This window comes from Felis catus, chromosome X (genome assembly GCF_018350175.1).
Source record: "Felis catus isolate Fca126 chromosome X, F.catus_Fca126_mat1.0, whole genome shotgun sequence".
NCBI classification, from domain to species: domain Eukaryota; kingdom Metazoa; phylum Chordata; class Mammalia; order Carnivora; family Felidae; genus Felis; species Felis catus.
In genome coordinates, this window is record NC_058386.1 from 87,605,640 (window position 1) to 87,625,341 (window position 19,702).

General features: G+C 43.4%; 1 protein-coding gene across 7 annotated transcripts in view; it reads left to right on the forward strand.

The window, feature by feature from the left end:
- MID2 (midline 2) overlaps window positions 1–19,702 on the forward strand; it is a 134,967-nt gene that overhangs the window by 30,907 nt on the left and 84,358 nt on the right. The window contains exon 1 of one of the 7 annotated variants that reach the window (XM_006943911.4): window positions 5,593–5,821. The exons of 2 other annotated variants lie outside the window; for them this stretch is intronic. Coding sequence is in view for 1 of the 5 variants with exons in the window: in XM_023249536.2 (XP_023105304.1) it covers window positions 6,439–6,442 (4 nt within the window). In the remaining 4 variants the exon portion in view is untranslated. Of the gene's footprint in view, window positions 1–5,592; window positions 5,822–5,944; window positions 5,968–6,025; window positions 6,540–6,950; window positions 7,074–19,702 lie in introns of those variants that run through there. 4 more of the 7 variants (XM_045050527.1, XM_023249538.2, XM_023249536.2 and 1 more) reach the window with 4 other exon arrangements.

Consider the following 19,702-nt stretch of genomic DNA (forward strand, 5'->3'; position numbering starts at 1 on the left):
TAGGACTGTGGTGTGGTGAGTCAGCTTCAGATTGATTCAATTAAACACCTCAAGCTGAATCTGTCAAACATCTTTTTCCCCCCCATGGGCCTGATTTATTTTGGTAATAGGATCAATGCATGTTATATACAAAGGTAACCATTATAAATAATTATAAACAAATAATTTCATCACATACTCACAGCCCATTTTGCATCTCCTGCCAGATACAAAACATGTACTTTAATACATTTACAGTGATAATTTGCATAAAACCACTGAACTTGGGGATATTTTCATAGCAGCTGCTTATGTGATGTGATTAGCAAAATCTCCCCCACCCCCTCATACCCACCCACACACACTATTAGTCATTCCTTTGAGTTAATACATTGAAGGCCTCTGTTAAAATTAAAACATTATCTAGTCATAGAGAGACAAACGAAGCTATTAACATTTAGCTCAAATTAGTCGATTGAAATCCTTAATCAGTAAGGTCTTTGGTGAAAGGGACCCAGAAGCTGTTTTCAGTTTTGACTAGGGAAAGGAAAGGTCCCAAATATGGGCCGCTGTCTGGGGAGGGGAGATAGGGTTCCAGCACTCTGTATAGAGCTCTGGTCAGTCAGAGGGACTAGCTTGAAAGCACTGGATACTCAGGTGGAGGGGAGACTGCTAAAAAGTGAAGGAGACAGCAGCCTCTGAAGAATGGTAAATGTCTTTATTGAAAGCAAATGTTCTCTTGGGGTGCCTGTGTGGCTCAGTCGGTTAAATGTCTGACTTTGGCTCAGGTCATGATCCTGTGGTTCATGTGCTCGAGTCCTGAGTCAGGCTCTGTGCTGATAGCTCAGAGCCTAGAGCCTAGAGTCTGCTTCAGATTCTGTGTCTCTCTCTCTCTCCTCTCTCTACCCCTCCCCAACTCACCTTCTCTCTCAAAAATAAATTAAACATTAAAAAAATTAAAAAAAATAAAAGCAAATGTCCTCTTTAAAGCTATTTACTTATTTTGATAGAGACAGAACGAATGGGGAAGGAGCAGAGAGAGAGGGAGAGAGAGAATCCCAAGCAGGCTCCGTGCTGTCAGCACAGAGCCTAATGCAGGGCTTGAACTCATGAACCCTGAGATCATGACCTGAGCCAAAACCAAGAGTCAGATGCTTAACCGACTGAGCCACCCAGGTGCCCCAAAAGAAAATGTCCTCTTAATGACAGTCCTGGCAAGAGCTAGCTGGTTTTGTTCTGGGGTCTGTGACAAAGTAGTCACTTCGTGTTTTAGAAAATTCTCTAGCTCTCTGCAGAGATCATCCAGTGAGGTTAAAGAATTCTAAGGGATCGATTGAGTTCTGACTCAACCTGGGGTTTTTGTGAGACATAACCTAAAAAAAAATTTCACTACAGGGGTGCCTGGTGGCTCAGTTGGTTAAGCGTCCAGCTTTGGCTCAGGTCATGATCTCACAGTTTGTGAGTTCAAGCCCTGCCCCAGGCTCTGTGCTGATAGCTCAGAGCCTGGAGCATGCTTCGGATTCTGTGTCTCCCTCTCTCTCTGTCCCTCCCCCACTCATGCTCTCTCTCTCTCTTTCTCTCTCTCAAAAATAAACATTAAAAAAATTAAAAAATTCTTTCACTATAAAAGAAATGTTCATTGTAGGATATTTAAGCAGTTAAAACATACATGGAGTCAAACCTGAAAAATCCTCTCAATACCCCCTATAATTCCAGGCTCATGCTATTTGTAGCATGCTCTCAAGTTCTCTTCTATGCACTTACCCAGCATGTACATAGGTTGACCCTTGGACAACATAGAAGTTAGGAGCACAGAGTCCTGTGCAGTTATAAATCCATGTATAACTTTTGACTCCCCCGAAATTTAACTAATAGTCTACTGTCAACTGGAAGCCTTACTGATAACATAAACCACCGATTAATGTATATTTTGTATGTTATTAGCGTTATATACTGTATTCTTTTTTTGTTCAACATTTTTTATTGTTTTTCTTTTAATTCCAGTAGAGTTAACATACAGTGTTATATGAGTTTTGGGTGTACAATATAGCTGTATTCTTTTTTTTTTTTTTGAGAGAGAGAGAGAGAGAGAGACAGAGAGACAGTGTGCATGTGTGGGGGAGGGGCAGAGGGAGAGAGAGAATCCTAAGCAGACTCCATGCCCAGTGCCAAGCCCAAGTCAGGGCTCCATCTCATGAACAGTGAGATCATGACCTGAATGGAAATCAAGAGTCAGACGCTTAACCAACCGAGCCAACCAGGTGCCCCAGCTGTATTCTTAAAATAAAGTAAACTAAAGAAAAGAAAATATAATTAAGAAAATAGTAAGGAAAATACATTAAAGTACTATACTGTAAAGAAATCTGTGTATAAGCGGACCCATGCAATTCAAGGTCAACTGTATATTTTCTTACACAAATACAACCATCTCTACCTGTTCTATATACCTCCTTGTTCTTCTAATTCAAAAAATTGTTTACTGTGGTAACATATGCATAACATAAAAGTTGCCATTTTAGCCATTTTTGGGTGTACAGTTCAGTGGCAGTTAGTACATTCACAATGCTGTATAAGCCCCACCACTATCTAGTTCCAGGACTTTCTCCTTTTTCCAAATAGAAACTGTGTAACCATTAAACAGTAACTCCCTATTCTCCCTTTCCTTAAGTCCCTGGTAACCTCTATTCTCTATTCTGTCTCTATGTAACTTGTTCCTTTAAAATTGTTTCTAAAAAGGTAATACATGGACATTATTAAAAAAAATTCAAACACTACAAAAGGGCATATACAATGTTAAGTACTTCCTCCTATTCTTGACTCCCAGGAAATCAGTGTAATCAATTTTTTAGGTATCTTTCTGCAGAGTCTATGCATACATAAGCATACTTGGACATATACCCTCCCACTTTTTTTACACAGGAATAGCAAACCATACATCACTTGCTTTTTTCATTTAACAATATTTGAGAGAGATAAATATATGAGATATATATTCTTGGGCACCTGGATGGCTCAATTGGTTGAGTGTCTGTTGATTTCGGCTCATGTCATGATCTCATGGTTCATGGGTTTGAGCCCCAGGTCGGGCTCTGCGCTGATACTGCAGAGCCTGCTAGGGATTCTCTCTCTTCTCTCTCTGCCCCTCCACTGCTCACTTGTGCATGCTCTCTCTCTCAAAATAAATAAGCTGTAAAAATAAAAAAAATTCTTATTTATTCACTCCTCCATTAGGCTAGGATCAGTTTACTTCTGACTCAGCTTTTGAAAAAATAAATGTTTCATTGTGGCAAAAAACACAGAACATAGAATTCACCCTCTCAACAATTTCTTAGGGTACAGTACAATATTGTCAACCACGTGCACATTGTTGTGCAACAGATTCCCCAGAACCCTCCGGAACCCCGAATCCTGCATGATTGAAACTCTACATCCATAGAACAACAACCTCCTCACCGCACCCACTGTGCTACTTTCAGTTTCTATGAGTTTATTTTAGATACCTCCTATAAGTGGAATCATGCAGTTTTTGTCCTTCTGTGACTGACTTGTTTCACTTAGCACATTATCCTCAAGATTCATCCATGTCCCAGCATATGACAGGATTTCCTTCTTTTTTCAGGCTGACTTGTATATGCCATATTCTTTTTTTTATTTAAAAAAATGTTTAAAATTTATTTATTTATTTTTGAGGGATAGAAAGACAGATAAAGAGAGAGTGTGTGTGCATGAATGTGGGGGAGGGGCAGAGAGAGGGAGAGGATCCCAAGCAGGCTCCACATGATCAGTGCAGAGCCAGATGCAGGGCTCAAAGTCAGGAACTGTGAGATCATTACCTGAGCCGAAATCAAAGTCAGATGCTTAACCAACTGAGCCACCCAGGAGCCCTTACATACCACATTCTACTGTACATATATGCCACATTTTCTTTATCCTTTAATCTGTCCATGGACATTTAGGTTGCTTCTATCTCTTGTTTACTCTTAATAATGCTGCAATGAATGTGAGGGTGCGAATACCTCTTTGAGATTTTGCTTTCAAGTCTTTTGGATATATTTCCAGAGGTGGGATTGTTAATGCATATGGTAGCTCTTTTTAATTTTTTGAGGAACTCCCATACTGTTTTCCATAGTGGCTGCACCATTTTACATTCCCACCAACAGTGTACAAAGGTTCCAATTTCTCCAGATCCTCAGCAACACTTATTGTTTTCTGTTCAGTTGCTTGTTTTTAAATAACAACCATACTATCCAGTGTGAGGTGATACCTCATTGCATTTGCATTTTTTCTGATGATTACTGATATTAAGTATCTTTTCATATGCTTGGTCATTTGTCTATCTTCTTTGAAGAAATGCCTATTCAAGTGCTTTGCCCATTTTAAAATTTTTTTGTGTTTATTATTTATTTTTTGAGAGAGAGACAGAGTGTGAGTGGGGGAGGAGCAGAGAGAGAGGGAGACACAGAAACCAAAGCAAGTTCCAGGCTCTGAGCTGTCAGCACAGAGCCCGACCTGGGGCTCGGGCTCACGAACTGCGAGATCAAGACCTGAGCCTAAGTCAGCCACTCAACTGACTGAGCTACCCAGGCACCCCCGCCCATTATTTAGTTGGGTTATTTGTTTTGTTATTGGGTTGTGGGAGTTCTTCGTATATTTTGGATACTAACCCCTTATCAGATGTATGGTTTGCCAAATTTGCTCTCCATTTGTGTTCTTTTGCTGTGCAGAACTTTTTAGGTCTGATGTAGTCCCACCTGTCTCTTTTTGCTTTCGTTGCCTGTGCTTTTGGTGTGACTCATTAACTTTTATTTCTCTTAGGGTCAGACTTTCATCAGGATAGCCTGGTTGTGATTTTTGCCTTTGTTTCCACCTCAGTGCTCTCTAGCACATTGTTTAACAGGGGTGTTGGCTAATTGCTATTGGTTCCCTGATGGGATACACCCAGAACTACCTTAATTTTTCTGGACTCCTTCCCATGGGCCTTAATGGGAGGCCTATGTGAGAAGGGGGTGTTTCCTCCCATTTTCTGTCTTCTTGCCCCTTAATCTCCTCTTTTATCCCAAGCTAGGTACAGAATCTTCTCCAGGGCCTTCTCCTTCTTCACTCTCCCATCCTCATTTTGTGTGGGGTGGTGGTCTCCCAGCCAATGACAGGTCAGCCAACACGCTGGCTCCAGACTAATGAGGCTCCCAGTTCCAGATGAACCCATTAGCTTATTAGGGACATAGTACCTGGGTAGCTGGCATCTGTCCCATTGTCCTCTTTAATGACTCTCTGGTTTTGCCCGTCAAAGATTTGAATGTGCAAATGAAACTGTACTTTCTTTTGTTTTGCTTTGTTTTGTTTTTAAATTTTTGTGGCTTTAATCCATCCCCACAACTTCTGCCCAGGGCCAATAAAACCTAGCCATTCTCCCTTTGTAAAAAGAAAGAGGGGTTGGGTTTCCTTCAATTGTCTGCCTTTTTCTGTCTCCTCCACTATTTTTGTTTTACTCTGTAGTTAACTTTGCATCCAGCAGCTTCATCTGAGGACCTGTGCGGTGGACCTAGGAACTCTCTTCTTGCGGTTGCAGCAGCCTTTTCGGTGCTCTAACCCAGTGGTTTGTGGGACCAGGGGTTTGGAGGGTGGGAGAAGAGTTTTTCCATAGTCTTCCTTCTGCATTTCACACACATTCTGCGCTCGCTCTCGCGCTCTCTCTCTCTCTCTCTCTCTCTCTCTCTCTCTCTCACACACACACACACACACACACACACACACACACACACACACGCCCGCCCGGGCCCGTCTCCGTGTGTCTTCCTTCAAGATGACAGGGCGCTGGAGAAAAGGCTGCTGGAATCAGCTGGTAGGTACAGTAGTAACCCGAACCCCACCCACTCGCTGTCTTTGCTTGCTCAGGTTTCTCCGGTCACTCCTGCCAGGGGAGAAAACATGTAGATGCGCCTCCACAGGAGGGGCTGGGGGAGCTGGGAGCGGCGGGGGCGGCGGAAGGTGAGCCCGAGAAGGTGGCCGAGCGCCCCTGCTGCCGGGGCCCTTCCCAGTGCTCCCTCAGGGCGTCAGCCCCAGCCCTGTTTGCCCCCCACCCCCCTTTTCGTAGAGATTGCCTTTTTTTTTTTTTTTTTTTCCTCTGCGGCGGCGGAAATGACAGTGTGGTGCCGCCGTGGTGTCATGGTGCTGCCCCTGGACTGAGGGGCGAAAACTCTTAAGTTTGGCTCGAGAGAGCCAGCCACGGTAGCGTCGCGGCCGCCGCGCTGTCCCTGGCGGGCCGCGCGGGCGGGCGGATCCAGGCTGCTGCGCGGCGGCGGCGGCGGCAGCGAAGGCGGCGGCCTAGAGCGGCGGCGGCGGCGGCGGCGGCGGCGGTCGGGGAGCTCGCGCCAGAGCCCGAGCCAGCTCCCAGCGGAGGCAGGCGAGCGCCTGGCGCCCTCGGGCGCGCCAGGGAGATGGCTGGCACCCGGGAACGCTATGGGTAAAACGCGCCCACTCACCGCGGCGCCGGGAGCCGAGCGCCACCGCCCGCGTAGGGCTCGGCCCGGGCTCCGGCTCCCGCTCCGGCCGCCTCTCAGGTGCCGCTGGGGCCCGGCGCGGGCCGAGGACTCCGGGGCTCGGCGGGGCGGGGTGACGGGGCCCGCGGGGCTGGAGGTGGCGGCGGCCCCCGGCCTGGCCGGGGCGCCCGTCGCTGCCCTCTTGGGACGGAGTTTGCACTCCGGGGTGCGGGGCCGGGGCTGCCCGAGGCCTCCAGCGCACCGGCCGGCCCGGCGCGGGCGGTCGAGCGGCTCCCCCGGCGCCTGGGCGCGAGTCTGGGAAAGGGCACCGCCGCCTTCCCACGCTCCCGCGGCCCGCAGCCTCCTCGGCCCGGGCGGCGCCCCTCGGCCGGCCATCCGCCCGGCGGTGGCTGCCGCAGCAGCCCGAGATGCTGCGGACACCCTGCCGGCGGGGAGGCCCCGTGAAACTTAATCCCTTTTCTGCCAGGGCAGCGATCCTCCGGTCTCCGTCCGGGTGGTTCCTTATTTCTGGCCTAGCTGCGAAACCGGCTCAGTGGGAGAGAGGGAAAACTTAACATTTGTCCAGAGGACAGACTGCGACCGAACCGGGGAGAGGTGGGGTTTTTCCATTCCTGGCTCGTAAGAATTAAGTAAATAACGGCGGAGTCGATTTTCAGAAACATTTTTGGTGATGATAAGGTTTAGGTTACTTAGTACTGTGTATATAGCACATTATTTCTTGGAGGGCTCGCCCCCCCCACCCCACAGACAATGACATTGGGATCCTGGGGTCTTTGGTTTCTCCACTTTCTCTCTTCCACGCTCCCCTACCCGCCTTCACGTTCAATTGCCTTCTTCCTGCCTCCTCACACATCTACCTGCCCACCCAAATCTCCCACCAGAACCCACCCATTCCCCAGAGTGCCCCCCATCAACCCGTGCGCTCTGCCTCCCAGCTCTGCAGCCTCTTGCTTCTCAACCAGTTTGCCTTTTTGAGGATTTCTGAGTGTGGGGCGAGTGGATAGTGATGACTGTGTTTGTGAGCAGGAGCCCTTATGCAGGAATATAGTGGAGACTGTGTAAATAGACAAGTAATGTGTGTGGGTTGATTCCTTGGATTCTCAAGTTGGGCCATAAGGGCTGCATTTAACCCTATTCTGTTCCCTCCCAGTATTCTCTCTCATCACTTCTCTGGCAATGTTCCAATAGAAGGAGAATGCTGAATGGGGAGATTCCCTCCCCTCTGTCTGGCTTAACCCCAGCTGATTACCCCAACCCTCACATCCTGCTTTTCACCCCTCTCCACTCATCACTGCCCCCAGGGGGAAACAGTCTTTGCTATTTATATATATTCCTGCCCAATCAATTAACATAATACAGATACATAATGTGAATTATATTTTTCCTGATTGCTCCTCACGACTTGATTTGTGTGGTGGAAATACAGGTCTAGGAGTCAGGAAGATCAGAGAGTTTACCCCAAATCTGATGTTACTTTGGCTTTTTGGCCTTAGGACATTCCTATGACCTTTCTTTCATAGTTGATGCACTTGTGTAAAAGGCATAATATTGTGTGCTGGGTATTGTGAGTCTCAGCTTGGTCCTTTGAAGATGAAAGGGTTCTATAAACCCTCAGCATTATACTTTTCCAATAAAGTACTTCATTTACCTTTTATTGGGATAATGGATTTGACTGGGTGTAAGTAGGAACCCCAGTTTACTGGAAAGCTTCACTTGCCATTATTAGCCCCCCTGGGAGCCAAATCTATTAGCATACTTAGGTCCCACGTCTCTTTTGTTTTGTTTTGTTTTTGTTCCTAATGCATCTATGACTGAATGAAAAGATGCATAACACTAGGCATACAGAGTAAGAGTGATTATTTTAAGTCAAGGCTTGAATCATGTCTAATGTACTCCAACCCAACAATCTGAGTCAGACTCCCTTTGAAAACATAACCTCACCCATTTTTAGCCTGTATGGGGGCAGTTAATTTCTACTGAAAAGTGGCAGAAATCATTTCAGGCATGGCAATATAAGCATGATTAGCATATACCAGCGGTGAGTCAACTGTATTTATTAAGCACCTACAATGTGCAGAGTCCTCTGCTGACTGGGCTGAGGCCCCAGTCTTGGCCTGGTATTTTGTCCTGCTTATTTGAGGCCTGCCTCCATACTTGCAGCTCCAGGAGTAGGACAGGGAGGAGTGAGGCAGGGGTAGAAGCTTAGGGACATGAAGGGGGTAATTTTTCCCCTCCCTCTCTCATGACTGCTAGACTTCTCCTCCAGCATGTTGTACCTTGCAGGGCCACCCCTGGGAAGCCCTGCCACAAATCAAAGTGACTTGGTTGCTTCATGAACAGTATCATCTGAACAGTGCAAATTGATTTAGCTGAAATTGGTTTAGTTAATCCCTCCTCTAAGAGCAGGGCAACTTGCTCCAACTTGCAGATCCTAAAGCAGTGCCAGTGGAGTCTCATAATTGCATCCAAAAATTGCTCTGGGTAGTGAGTCCGTCCATTCCCTCATCCCTCCTCCCATAAAATCTGCTGGCACCATGACAGTTGAGAAGGAAACAGCAGAAGGAGTATGTCTTTGCTACTCAGCAAACCCCACTGGCGTGGTGAAGAGGGGGAGAATGCCCTCTTTTCTGTCTGTCTCTTAGCACTCAGGTTCTCTCTTTCCCACTAGGGACACAGAGCCCCCCAAAAGAGGCAAAGGCAGGGCTGAGGCATGAGTGTGTCTCAAATGGGTGTTCCCAGAGGTACCTGATTGGCCTCTTGTGTGTCTGTCATTCAATCTTTAGGGATCTTGGTAACTCCCTAGCTGTGGGGCCATGTGATTTAGCTGCTAGTGGAGGCCAGGGGGTGCTCCATTTCCGTTTCGCGTTTTTCATCTTCTCTTGCGTGCAAAGGGGAAGACAGGGCACTGTGTTTGAGAAATGCCTCCTCACTTGAGCTGGGGGTCTTGACTTAGGGCATGGCATTGTCAGATTATGACGTGTAACATGTTGTTGCTGGATACACAGCAGTTCAAAAGGGTCTCCCGTGGTTCACTTTTTGAGGAATGTAGTGTTGGTACCCAGATGGTATTGTGGGAATCACTGTATTTCGGGTCTCTCGAAAAATGTTGTGTTCATCACTGAGCAGTGTAGGGAAGAGACTAGAGAAGTGTTTCTCAACCAGCATATTGGATCATGCTAATGAATGGGAAGACCAGATCAGTGGTGTTGGGACCAGAAACTCCAACTCCCAATTAGCCCCCTGTGCAGACCACTAGCCCCCTCTTTATTTCCCCTCTCTTCCAAGGATCAGTATGTTTTCCTATTTTCCATCAATGAAAGCTCTCCTAAAAGTCTTCCACAGGCACTAGAGGTCTGTGGCTCCTCCTACTATTTCTCCTTTTCCATCTTCCCCTTCTCCATTGACCATAGACGGACATAATCTTTTCAGTAATCGATCGCCCAGCTCCTGCATTTCCCTTAGAAATCCTATGAGCTTCTAAGACTGCTAGATGGTTAAAGTATGAGTGGTGGAGGGGTTTGGAGCAATGTACCAACATCCCACCACTCCCTGCTCCATGTAGGGCTCACCTGAGTGCACACAAGGGTGTGGGTTCGGTCTAAGTGTGTTAGCAAAATATCCTTAGTAAGACTTAGCCTACTTGGGTTCTTGTCTCTCTGCAGAGCTATGACTGCTTGACCTTGGGCTTTGTCTCAGACTCTTTCCTGCAGGTCAGACTCCACTGGTTGATGAACAGCATCCCCAGGCTTTGGATCTTTTCTCTTACAGAGACCAGATGATCTGATAACAAACCCATTATACAAATGAAAATCCTCCTGAAAAGGAAAATTTCAGCATTTACAGTTTGCCCAGTTAGGAACATAATGTCCAGGCATGGTAGACAACACTAATGTAAGACAGTGACATGTCTGAATGTATACAGCCCACAGATAGAAAAATGGTTTACGGTCCAGAATCCTCAATTGCTTTGTCTATAGCCCTTTGTTCAGTGTTGCTAGGATCCATGTGATTCCCCAGGGAGTAGAAGCTTGATTTCAAATAGGCTTCTGTTCTCTGTCCCTTGTTTCTGACCTGAACTTGGGGTGCTCTCAGCCTAACATTCAACAGTATGCCCTACATACATATAGTGCCAATTTTATCCTGTAGAAGTAGAGAGGACTGCCCATCCAGGTGTATCGCTGAGCATTTAAAAATTTGCAAATATTTCACTGGGTTAGATAGGTTGGGAAAAGCAGTCCTAGATGGAAACCTGTACTGGTAGCAGAAGGTAGATTAAGTTTGTTCTCCAACCTTGCAACTGCCAGTGTATTTTGCATTAAGATAAAGGTGTTATGAACCATACTTAGGATTCCTGTCAATTATCATGTGTCACCTTGGCAAATCCTTTCCTTGGTTCCCTACATTAATCTTCCGCATTTGTAGTAAATTTAGGACTTTTTTGTTCTGCTATTGTGATATTCATTTTTTTATTAAATTTTTTTTAATGTCTATTTATTTTTGAGAGAGAGAGAGAGCCAAGGAGGTACAGAGAGCCAGGGAGAAACACAAACCAAAGCAGGCTCCAGGCTCTGAGCTGTCAGCACAGAGCCCAATGCAGGGCTCGAACCCATGAACCACGAATTCGTGACCTGAGCCGAAGTCAGATGCTTAACTGACAGAGCCACCCAGGTGCCCCTTGTGATATTCATTTTAATGTTTATGATGACCATATTATATGAAATGGCCAATGGTTGGATTTAGGAGCTAATCATTGTAAAGAAAACATCATTAAATCCACATGCTATAAAATATTAAGTAGGCTTTAATAATCTTTTAGACAGGAACTGGCTCTGGTGCTGTCAGTCGGTAATCAACCTCTAGTCCTGAGCATGATAAAAGCTGAAAGGAAGGAGAGAAACAGTTCTTCCCTTGGGGGGGGGGGCTCCAGTCTAACAGGGGAGACATATGAACATAAGAAATACCATAATCAGACACATGGTCCTCCAGAAAACTCGCGGGGGAGTGTGACTGTTCTCCATCATGCCAACCATGTGTTTGGACGATTTTCCAAACATTTGCTGCTTTCCTCAATAACTTGTTTTGTATCTGTCATCTGTGAATGTATGATGAGAATATCTGTATTTGTAAAGCCAGTTAATAATTTTATTTTATCCACATGTGATCTTCATAAGAGCCTGTGAGCTGGGTAGGGCAGGTAGTTTTCAATCCACAGATGAGGAGGCTGTGGCCCAGATAGTTTAAATGTCTCACCTAGGATCACTCAGCTAATTCAGTTTAGAGCCAGGACTCTAACGAGGCTCTATTATGAGGATCAAATGAGATAATGGCTTTGGAACCATTTTGAAAGTATAAAATGGTATGCAAATGTGAGATGGCTGTTATTATTAGTTATGCTTACTGACCACCTAGCCTCTTTTTTTCTGGGTTTCTGTTTGCAGTCTGTGTCCCTTTAGGGTGAGAATTCTATGCCTTGGTTGCCTTTTAGGTTCCCAAATGATCTTTTCAGCTTCAAGGGGTCCTTTCCTACTAATTGCATTCCGGGATAAGGTTGTCTTCCTTTTCAGTTTCAAAAGGTGTTCTCATTGGTTTGTCCTCCCATGGGACTCCTCTCCCCTTTCCTTGTCCTCTAGGAGCACCCATTATATCTTCCTTGAGGTGTATACACCAGGCAAAACTAGCCACTGTCATTCAGCATCTTGCCTTAGCCAAAGGAAAGTAATGCATTTTGTTCCTTTCATGATGATGCCCTTCACTGGTCAGCCTTTCTAGTCACACTAATAAATAAGATTTGTGTTTTGAGGAGCTAGTTTTCAATAAGCCATGGTGTCTTTCCTATGTGGGAACAGATAGCAAGAGCTCTGTAATAATAGGATGTCATAGCTGGAAAACATCTTAAAGAGATCGTCCAGTGATTCTAGTCCAACTTGAACAACACTTTATAGTTAAGGAAACATCAGACTAAAGCCGGGACTCATTCTCTCCTCCCCTAAGGCAGGGAGATGGGTTTGTAGTGTTTTAAAGGAAAAGCTCATGGGACATTTGCATTAATATCCTGGAGAATGTTTATTTTACATTAATTTCTTTTTTAAACAAGTCCTACAGCTCAGCTCAATCCTCATTCTACAGCTCAGAGGTCAGGCTTGGTTTCACACTCACAGTTTCTCTGTGAAGAAGGGGGGACCATGGCTTCTCAGGGAGGTAATGAGAGCCCAGGGCCATGCTCTGCAGACCTAGAAGATGAAAACTGGATGGAATATAACCGCTGAAATAAGGGGACATTTAATTATGTTCAAATCACATTTGAAGTAATAGAATTCTGCCAAGTGCGGATCATGCTGAAATCAATCTTTCATTTCATAAGCATAGAATGCATTATTTTTATCTTAATCACCTGTACCAAAGCTCCTCTTTTTGTATTTCTACTTACTCACACAGCCTTATGATACCTTCTTACTTTTTTTTTCTCATAGACTTCTGTTTTTCAGGGCTGTCAGCCTGAAAAAAGAGCAGGGTTCAGGGTGAAGAAAGAGCAGACAGAAACAGTTTTATAATAGAGCAAGGGCAAATACGTAAATGTACATATTTGACTACATGGCAGTAACTAAATGAACAAATCAGTGTATGTGCGTGTGGGCATTTGTTTCTTAACATGGCACTTGGTAGACCAGCCTGCCCAGCCATTTCATCAGTGCATTTTTATGACAAACTCTTGTGTTTCCTGGCTAAAGCTTCATGATTACCTGTTATCAGTTCACACTCTATCAGTTTCGCATCCTGTCTTTATCTTTTAGTGCACTCTCTAATTCTGCATAGATTAGTGATTCACAGACTTTTTGAAGTTGCGATACTTTGCGTTGTTTCATTTCTGCCATACTGTTTCCCCCTGTCCTTTCTGAAAGTATTTTGTGATATAGGAGTCAAGTATTTTCGTTAGGAGTCTTATATTATGTAAACGAATACAAGTTGGGAGCTGAGAGCTTTCTGACATCCACTGATCATTAGAGGTGTTCCAGGGGGTTGCCAAACCTTGACCTACAAAAACAATTGGAAGGAATAAGCAATCCAGTAGGGTTTAGAATGACTACATAGTTGCATAGATGGCAGTGTAGTACAGTGGTGAACTGTTCATACTCCAGGGTCAGACCTGGGTTTGAATCTTTTTTGTTTGTTTGTTTTAAATTCAGATGTAATTCATGTATCATAATATCTTCACTGTTTGACAGCCTACAATTTGGTGGATTTAACTATATTCAGAAAGTCATGCAACCATCACCACTAATTCCTGAACGTTATCATCATCCCCCAAAGAGACTCTGTACCCATTAGCAGTCACACATACCCCCCATCCCTTTCTTTCCCCAGCCCTTGGCATCCACTAATCTACCTTCATTCTTATGGGTTTGCCTATTCTGGCATCGCATATAAAAAGAATCATATGATTTTTAGCATAATGCTTTCAAAGCTCATCTATGTTGTAGTATGTGTCAGTACTTTATTACTTGTTCTTGATGAATAATATTCCATTGTATGGACATACCACATTTGTTTATCCGTTCATCAGTTGATGGACATTTGGACTATTTCTACCACTTGGCTATTATGAATGATACTGCTATGAACATTTGTGTGCAAGTTTTTGAGTGATCACATCTTCAGTTTTTCTAGCTCACATGCTAACTCTACATTTAACCATTGGAAGAATTGCCAGACTATTTCCTAAAACAGCTGCACCATCTTACATTTCCACCAGCAATGTATGAAGGTTGCAATATTTCCAAATCCTGGCTGACAGTTGCTATTTTTTAAAATTATAGTCATTCTGGGGCGCCTGGGTGGCGCAGTCGGTTAAGCGTCCGACTTCAGCCAGGTCACGATCTTGCGGTCTGTGAGTTCGAGCCCCGCGTCGGGCTCTGGGCTGATGGCTCAGAGCCTGGATCCTGTTTCCGATTCTGTGTCTCCCTCTCTCTCTGCCCCTCCCCTGTTCATGCTCTGTCTCTCTCTGTCCCAAAAATAAATAAAAAATGTTGAAAAAAAATTAAAAAAAAATAAAATTATAGTCATCCTGGTGGGTATGAAGTAGTAATATAGGCATCCTGATGAGTATGAAGTGGTGTTTCAGTGTGGTTTTTATTTGCATATCCCTGATGGCTTATGATATTGAGTATCTTTTCATATGCTTACTAATCATTTATTTGTAAATCATTTTTGGAGAAATATCAATTCAGATCCTTTGCCCACTTTCTTGGTCTTTTTATTGTTGAGTTTTAAGAGTTCTGTATATTTCTAGATACTAGACCTGTGTCACATCTATGACCTGCAAGTATTTTTTCCCATTCTGTGAGCTGTCTTTTCACCTTCTTGATGGTTTGCAACACAGAAGTTTTAAATTTTGATGAAGTCAGATTTATCTATTTTTTTCTTTGGTTGCTTGTACATTTGGTGTCATGTAAGAAACCTTTGCTTAATTTAATTTCACAAAGATTTACACCTATGTTTCCTTCCAAGAGTTTTATAGCTTCTACACTTTCATTTAGGTTGTTGATTTGTTTTTAGTTAATTTTTTTATATGGTGTGAGATAGGGCTCTAACTTCATCATCTTGCATGTGGATATGGAGTTGCCCCAATACCATTTGTTGAAAAGATTATTCTTTCCTCACTGAGTGGACTTGGAATCCTCATCAAAAGTCACTTGCCTGTAAATATAGGAATATATCAGGTTATTTCTGGATTCTCAGTTTTATTCTAGGTTTGAATCTTAGTTCTGCTACTTGCAAATAAGTGTGGTCTGGGAGAAGTTACTTTTTTTGATAATAATAATACCTACCTTTTAGAGGATTGTTGTGAAAATTAAATGAGATAAGGCATATAAAGGGTATTATTTAGTGTCTGGCACATAGTAAATGCCAGATAAATTTTACGGGGAAAGGTGGTTAGATAATCAGGAAGGTAGTGAAAATGGGACATAGTTGAAAGGGTGCTAAAATATTAGGAGTGACCAGAACAAGGTGGCCTCATGAATGAGAGATGAGATGAACAGATGTTTGAAGAAGTTGAGAAAAAAATTCAGTTCCACAGTCTCAGCTAAAGCAATTGTGACTTGAAGATAAAACAGAATAGAAGCAGTATAGAAAAATTACTTACCATAAGCAACAAATTGTAACCATCCTCTATTATTCTTTGTAGAGCTGAAAATCATTAAGGTGGGTTATTTTAGAGCACTAGTGTTTGACTTTCTCTGTCAAGTACTCTTTTCTCTTGCTTTTTAAAAATGTTTTTTCCATTTGTTATTTGAGAGAGAACATGAGTGGGGGAGAGGGAAAGAGGGAGAGGGAGGGAGACAGAGAATCCCAAGCAGGCTCCACACTCAGCATGGAGCCCAATGTAGGACTTCATCCAACGACCCTGGGATCATGACCTGAGCTGAAATAAGAGTCAGATGCTCAACTGACTGAGCCACCCAGGCGTCCCTTTTCTTGCTTTTTAAAAATGCTTATTTATTTATTTAGAAAGAGAGGGAGAGAGTGAGTGCAAGTGGGAGAAAGGCAGAGAGAGAGAAGGAGAAAGCAAATCCCAAGTAGGCTCCTCACTGTCAGCACAGAGCCTGATGCTGCTCGAACCCATGAACTGTGAGATCATGACCAGAGCCCAAATCAAGAGTTGGTCACGAAACCAACTGAACCACCCAAGCGCCCCTGTCAAGGAATCTTTTGAGAACATTTTGAATACTGTGGACAACGCTCTCCCCATGAGAATGCATATATGACAAACACACAACATTCTTTAAACTGTTCTAGGAAGTTCAGAAATCCCTGGTTAAAAATCCTGTTTTGACCTTATTCAAGGCAATCCTGACCCATAGCATACTTTCCCAAGCTTAATTTCATAGTGAGGTTCAAGTGTTACACTTACTCAGGAGAAGTATTTACGGTTTCAGGGAAATTCGAAGAGCTTTTTGGCTTGTAGAGAAGGGTTTGTATGGCACTCTCCTAAGTAAGACTTAGAGGAGTACCACAAGTACTCTAATTGTTTTTGTATAGGTTTGAATGCATAGACATCTTTAGCAATGCTTCTGACCAACTGTCAATTTTTTTAAAAAAAATTTAATGTTTATTTATTTTTGAGAGAGAGAGAGAGAGAGAGAGAGAGAGAGAGAGCGAGCGAGCTTGAGTGGGAGAGGGGCAGAGAGAGAGGGCGATACAGAATTCGAACCATGGTCCAGGCTCTGAGCTGTCAGCACAGAGCTTGACGCGGGGCTCGAACTCATGAACCATGAGATCATGACCTAAGCCAAAGTCGGACTTAACCAACTGAGCCACCCAGACGCCCCTGACCAACTGTCATTTTGGAGGGAGGCTTACTCAATTCTCCCAGGTAGCTTTCAATGCAGATGTTAAAGAATGCAGACATCCAGTTCTGGAAGAGGTAGTAATAGAAATGCAGTGTGAAGTGGAGTTGGGCCTAGAAGGAAAAGATATGATTCTGGAGGGGACTTGGAATGAGAGGAAGAATCAGAGAAACTGGGGGGGGGGGGACACAGAGAGACAAAAATAGAAGTGGAAACATGCTGTTTAGAAACACTCTTGTAAATAGTCAAGATAAACTTCAGTGAAGGAGGTGGGATGATTGAAATAAAGGTGTAGGGGAAAGAGCACAGGCACTGGCATTAGACTGACCCAATGCTGTGGGTATGTATAATTCCTGGTTGATTTACTTAACAATGCTGAGCCCCAATTTCCTAACTATAATAGGGGCATGGTAGTACCTTCCTTACAGGATTCTCTCTCTCTCTCTCTCTCTCTCTCTCTCTTTTTTTTAAAGTTTTATTTATTTATTTTGAGAGAGAGAGAGAGCGAGCGAGCAGGGGAGGAGCAAAGGGAGGGAGGGAGAGAGAGAGAACCCCAAGCATGCACTGCATTCAGTGGGGAGCCAAATGTGGGGCTTGATCTCACAAACCATGAGATCATGACCTGAGCTGAAATCCAGAGTCAGACGCTTAACCAACTGAGCCACCTAAATGCCCCTTCTCACAGGCTTCTTGATAGAATTTAATGAAATAATGTGTGTAAAGTGCTTAACAGTACTCAGAATACAAGAGGTGCTCAATAAATGCTAGGTCCTTTCTTCCAACTTGTACTTTAAGGGATCTTTCATTTAACAATTATTGAATACCTAGCATGTATGAGGCACCATGCTATGAATAAAAATATGAAATAGTTGATGCCCTCAAGGAGCAGAGGGAGTTAGCTGGAGACAGATATGTAAATGAAATAAAACAGAATGTTCTGGAAGCCACCAGTGGTTGTGGTGATAACCATGTCATTATCATTTACATGATAACCATGTAAATGAAAAGACCCCTAGGTTTCCAGGCTTGGATAGTGATATTCATCCCATAGGGAAAACTGGAAGAAGAGCAGGTGTTTTGGGGTTTTTTTTGGGGGGGGGGTTGGGGGAGAATAAAAAATTCACTTATGGACATGTTGAATTTGATCAGTGGGGCTATCAAAGGCAGTATTCCTGCCTGGAACAAAAGTTGGAATCCATCATCTCTAACTAAAGTCTCTTCCAATTTTAAGGTTCTGTGATACATGCACATTGTAATTGGTTTACTTTTTCATCTCTATAGGTGAAAGCTGATAGATAATATAAGCTACATATTGCCAGCCAACAATTTTGAAGCACCTGTGAATTATAAAATAAGAATATCACATGTCTCACATTTTAAGAAAGTGGTTATCCAAATATCTGAACTTTCCAGACCAACTGAGAATGGCTATTTTACAAAAAGACTTTCTACTTCTACAGCCCAGTTTCCTTTAGATTTCCCTTAAATAGCTAGTTATCTTCGTGCACTTAAAAGGTTTGATTTAGAAACAGCTTTTAGGGATGCATCTACTGTACTTATTCACAAGGTATAATTGTACTCAGCGTTTAAGTATCCTGTGAGAAGGCTAGGCAGAGGTCACTGATTGACAAAATCTGAACAAATATCAGTGGCAGAATCAAAATTTTCAAGCCCCAGTGAGGGTCTCCAGTGCTAGTAAGATGATGAACAAAAGTTATTCAAAAGCAAATGATGTTTTTCTTTTTCTATAAATAGGATTAACATTTTTTGTCAGATAGTTTTGTCCTTAGTTAAGGCTAGGTTAGAACATTTCTCTGTGTTGGTTTTATTTAACAGAAGACCCGTGGCAGTATCTGTATGTTCAGCTCAGAAATATCTGTGGCAGAAGAGATAGGTTGGCCAAGAGATTAGTTTCATGTTAATTGGATGACTTCTTTTACTCTCCAAAACATGTACCAGAATGAAGACTACCAGGTCTGAAAATTTCTGGCTCCTCACCTTGCTAATTTATATCTGGATGTTGATTTGCATCTTGTTACATTTTAAGACACATAGGGAGGTGAGTTCCATAGTAGGTTTGTGCTAATTCAGTGGGTGTCTTATAATAAAATCCAGCTGAAACCACAAGGTGATATGTTGTCAGTATTGATCAGCAACTATTGCTGAGTAAATTGAATGGTTGAAATCATTTCTCATGGAGCTTGATGAGATGAAGGGTTTTCTGGAGGTGAGGGAAGGAAGTGGATACTAGCATCATTTGTTTCTAGTAACTCAGTTTACTAGAAATGGGATAGAACAGGAATTTCCATGAATGGTAACAGGAAGTAATTAAAGTTCACACTCTGAAGAACTTATTATTCTGCACCGAGAAGTACATTCTTCTGCAGCTCACTCTTGTTTTTTACACAGGCTCTCAGAATGGAGTCACTTCAAAAGCCAGAGAGTTAGCTTGAAATATGACCTGATTTTCCTTCCACTAGAGGTGAAATAGGTGCAGCCCCTATATTTTACCTTGAAGTAAAATACAGACCAATATTGGAGAATGGAGATTGAGAATTTTGCACAGACTCATCATAGTCCAGGACAAGAGATTTCAGTGCATAATATGTGACTGGCATGGGCCAGTATTATGAGCTGGAATAGTAATGTCGACCAGTAAACCAGGACTCCGAGGTGGCCACTTGGTTCTCTTATTAGTGCAGGAAAATAAACTCAAGCATTTGTCAACCACAGGGTGTGAAGGGGAGAAAGGCTTTTTGATTAACGCCCAGATTGCATTGCTATTGCTCCATCATCACTGAGGAATCTAGCATGTAAAGCCTCCATTGGTTAGTGTATAATTATGCTGCAACCACTTTTCCTTTGGAAATACTTAGT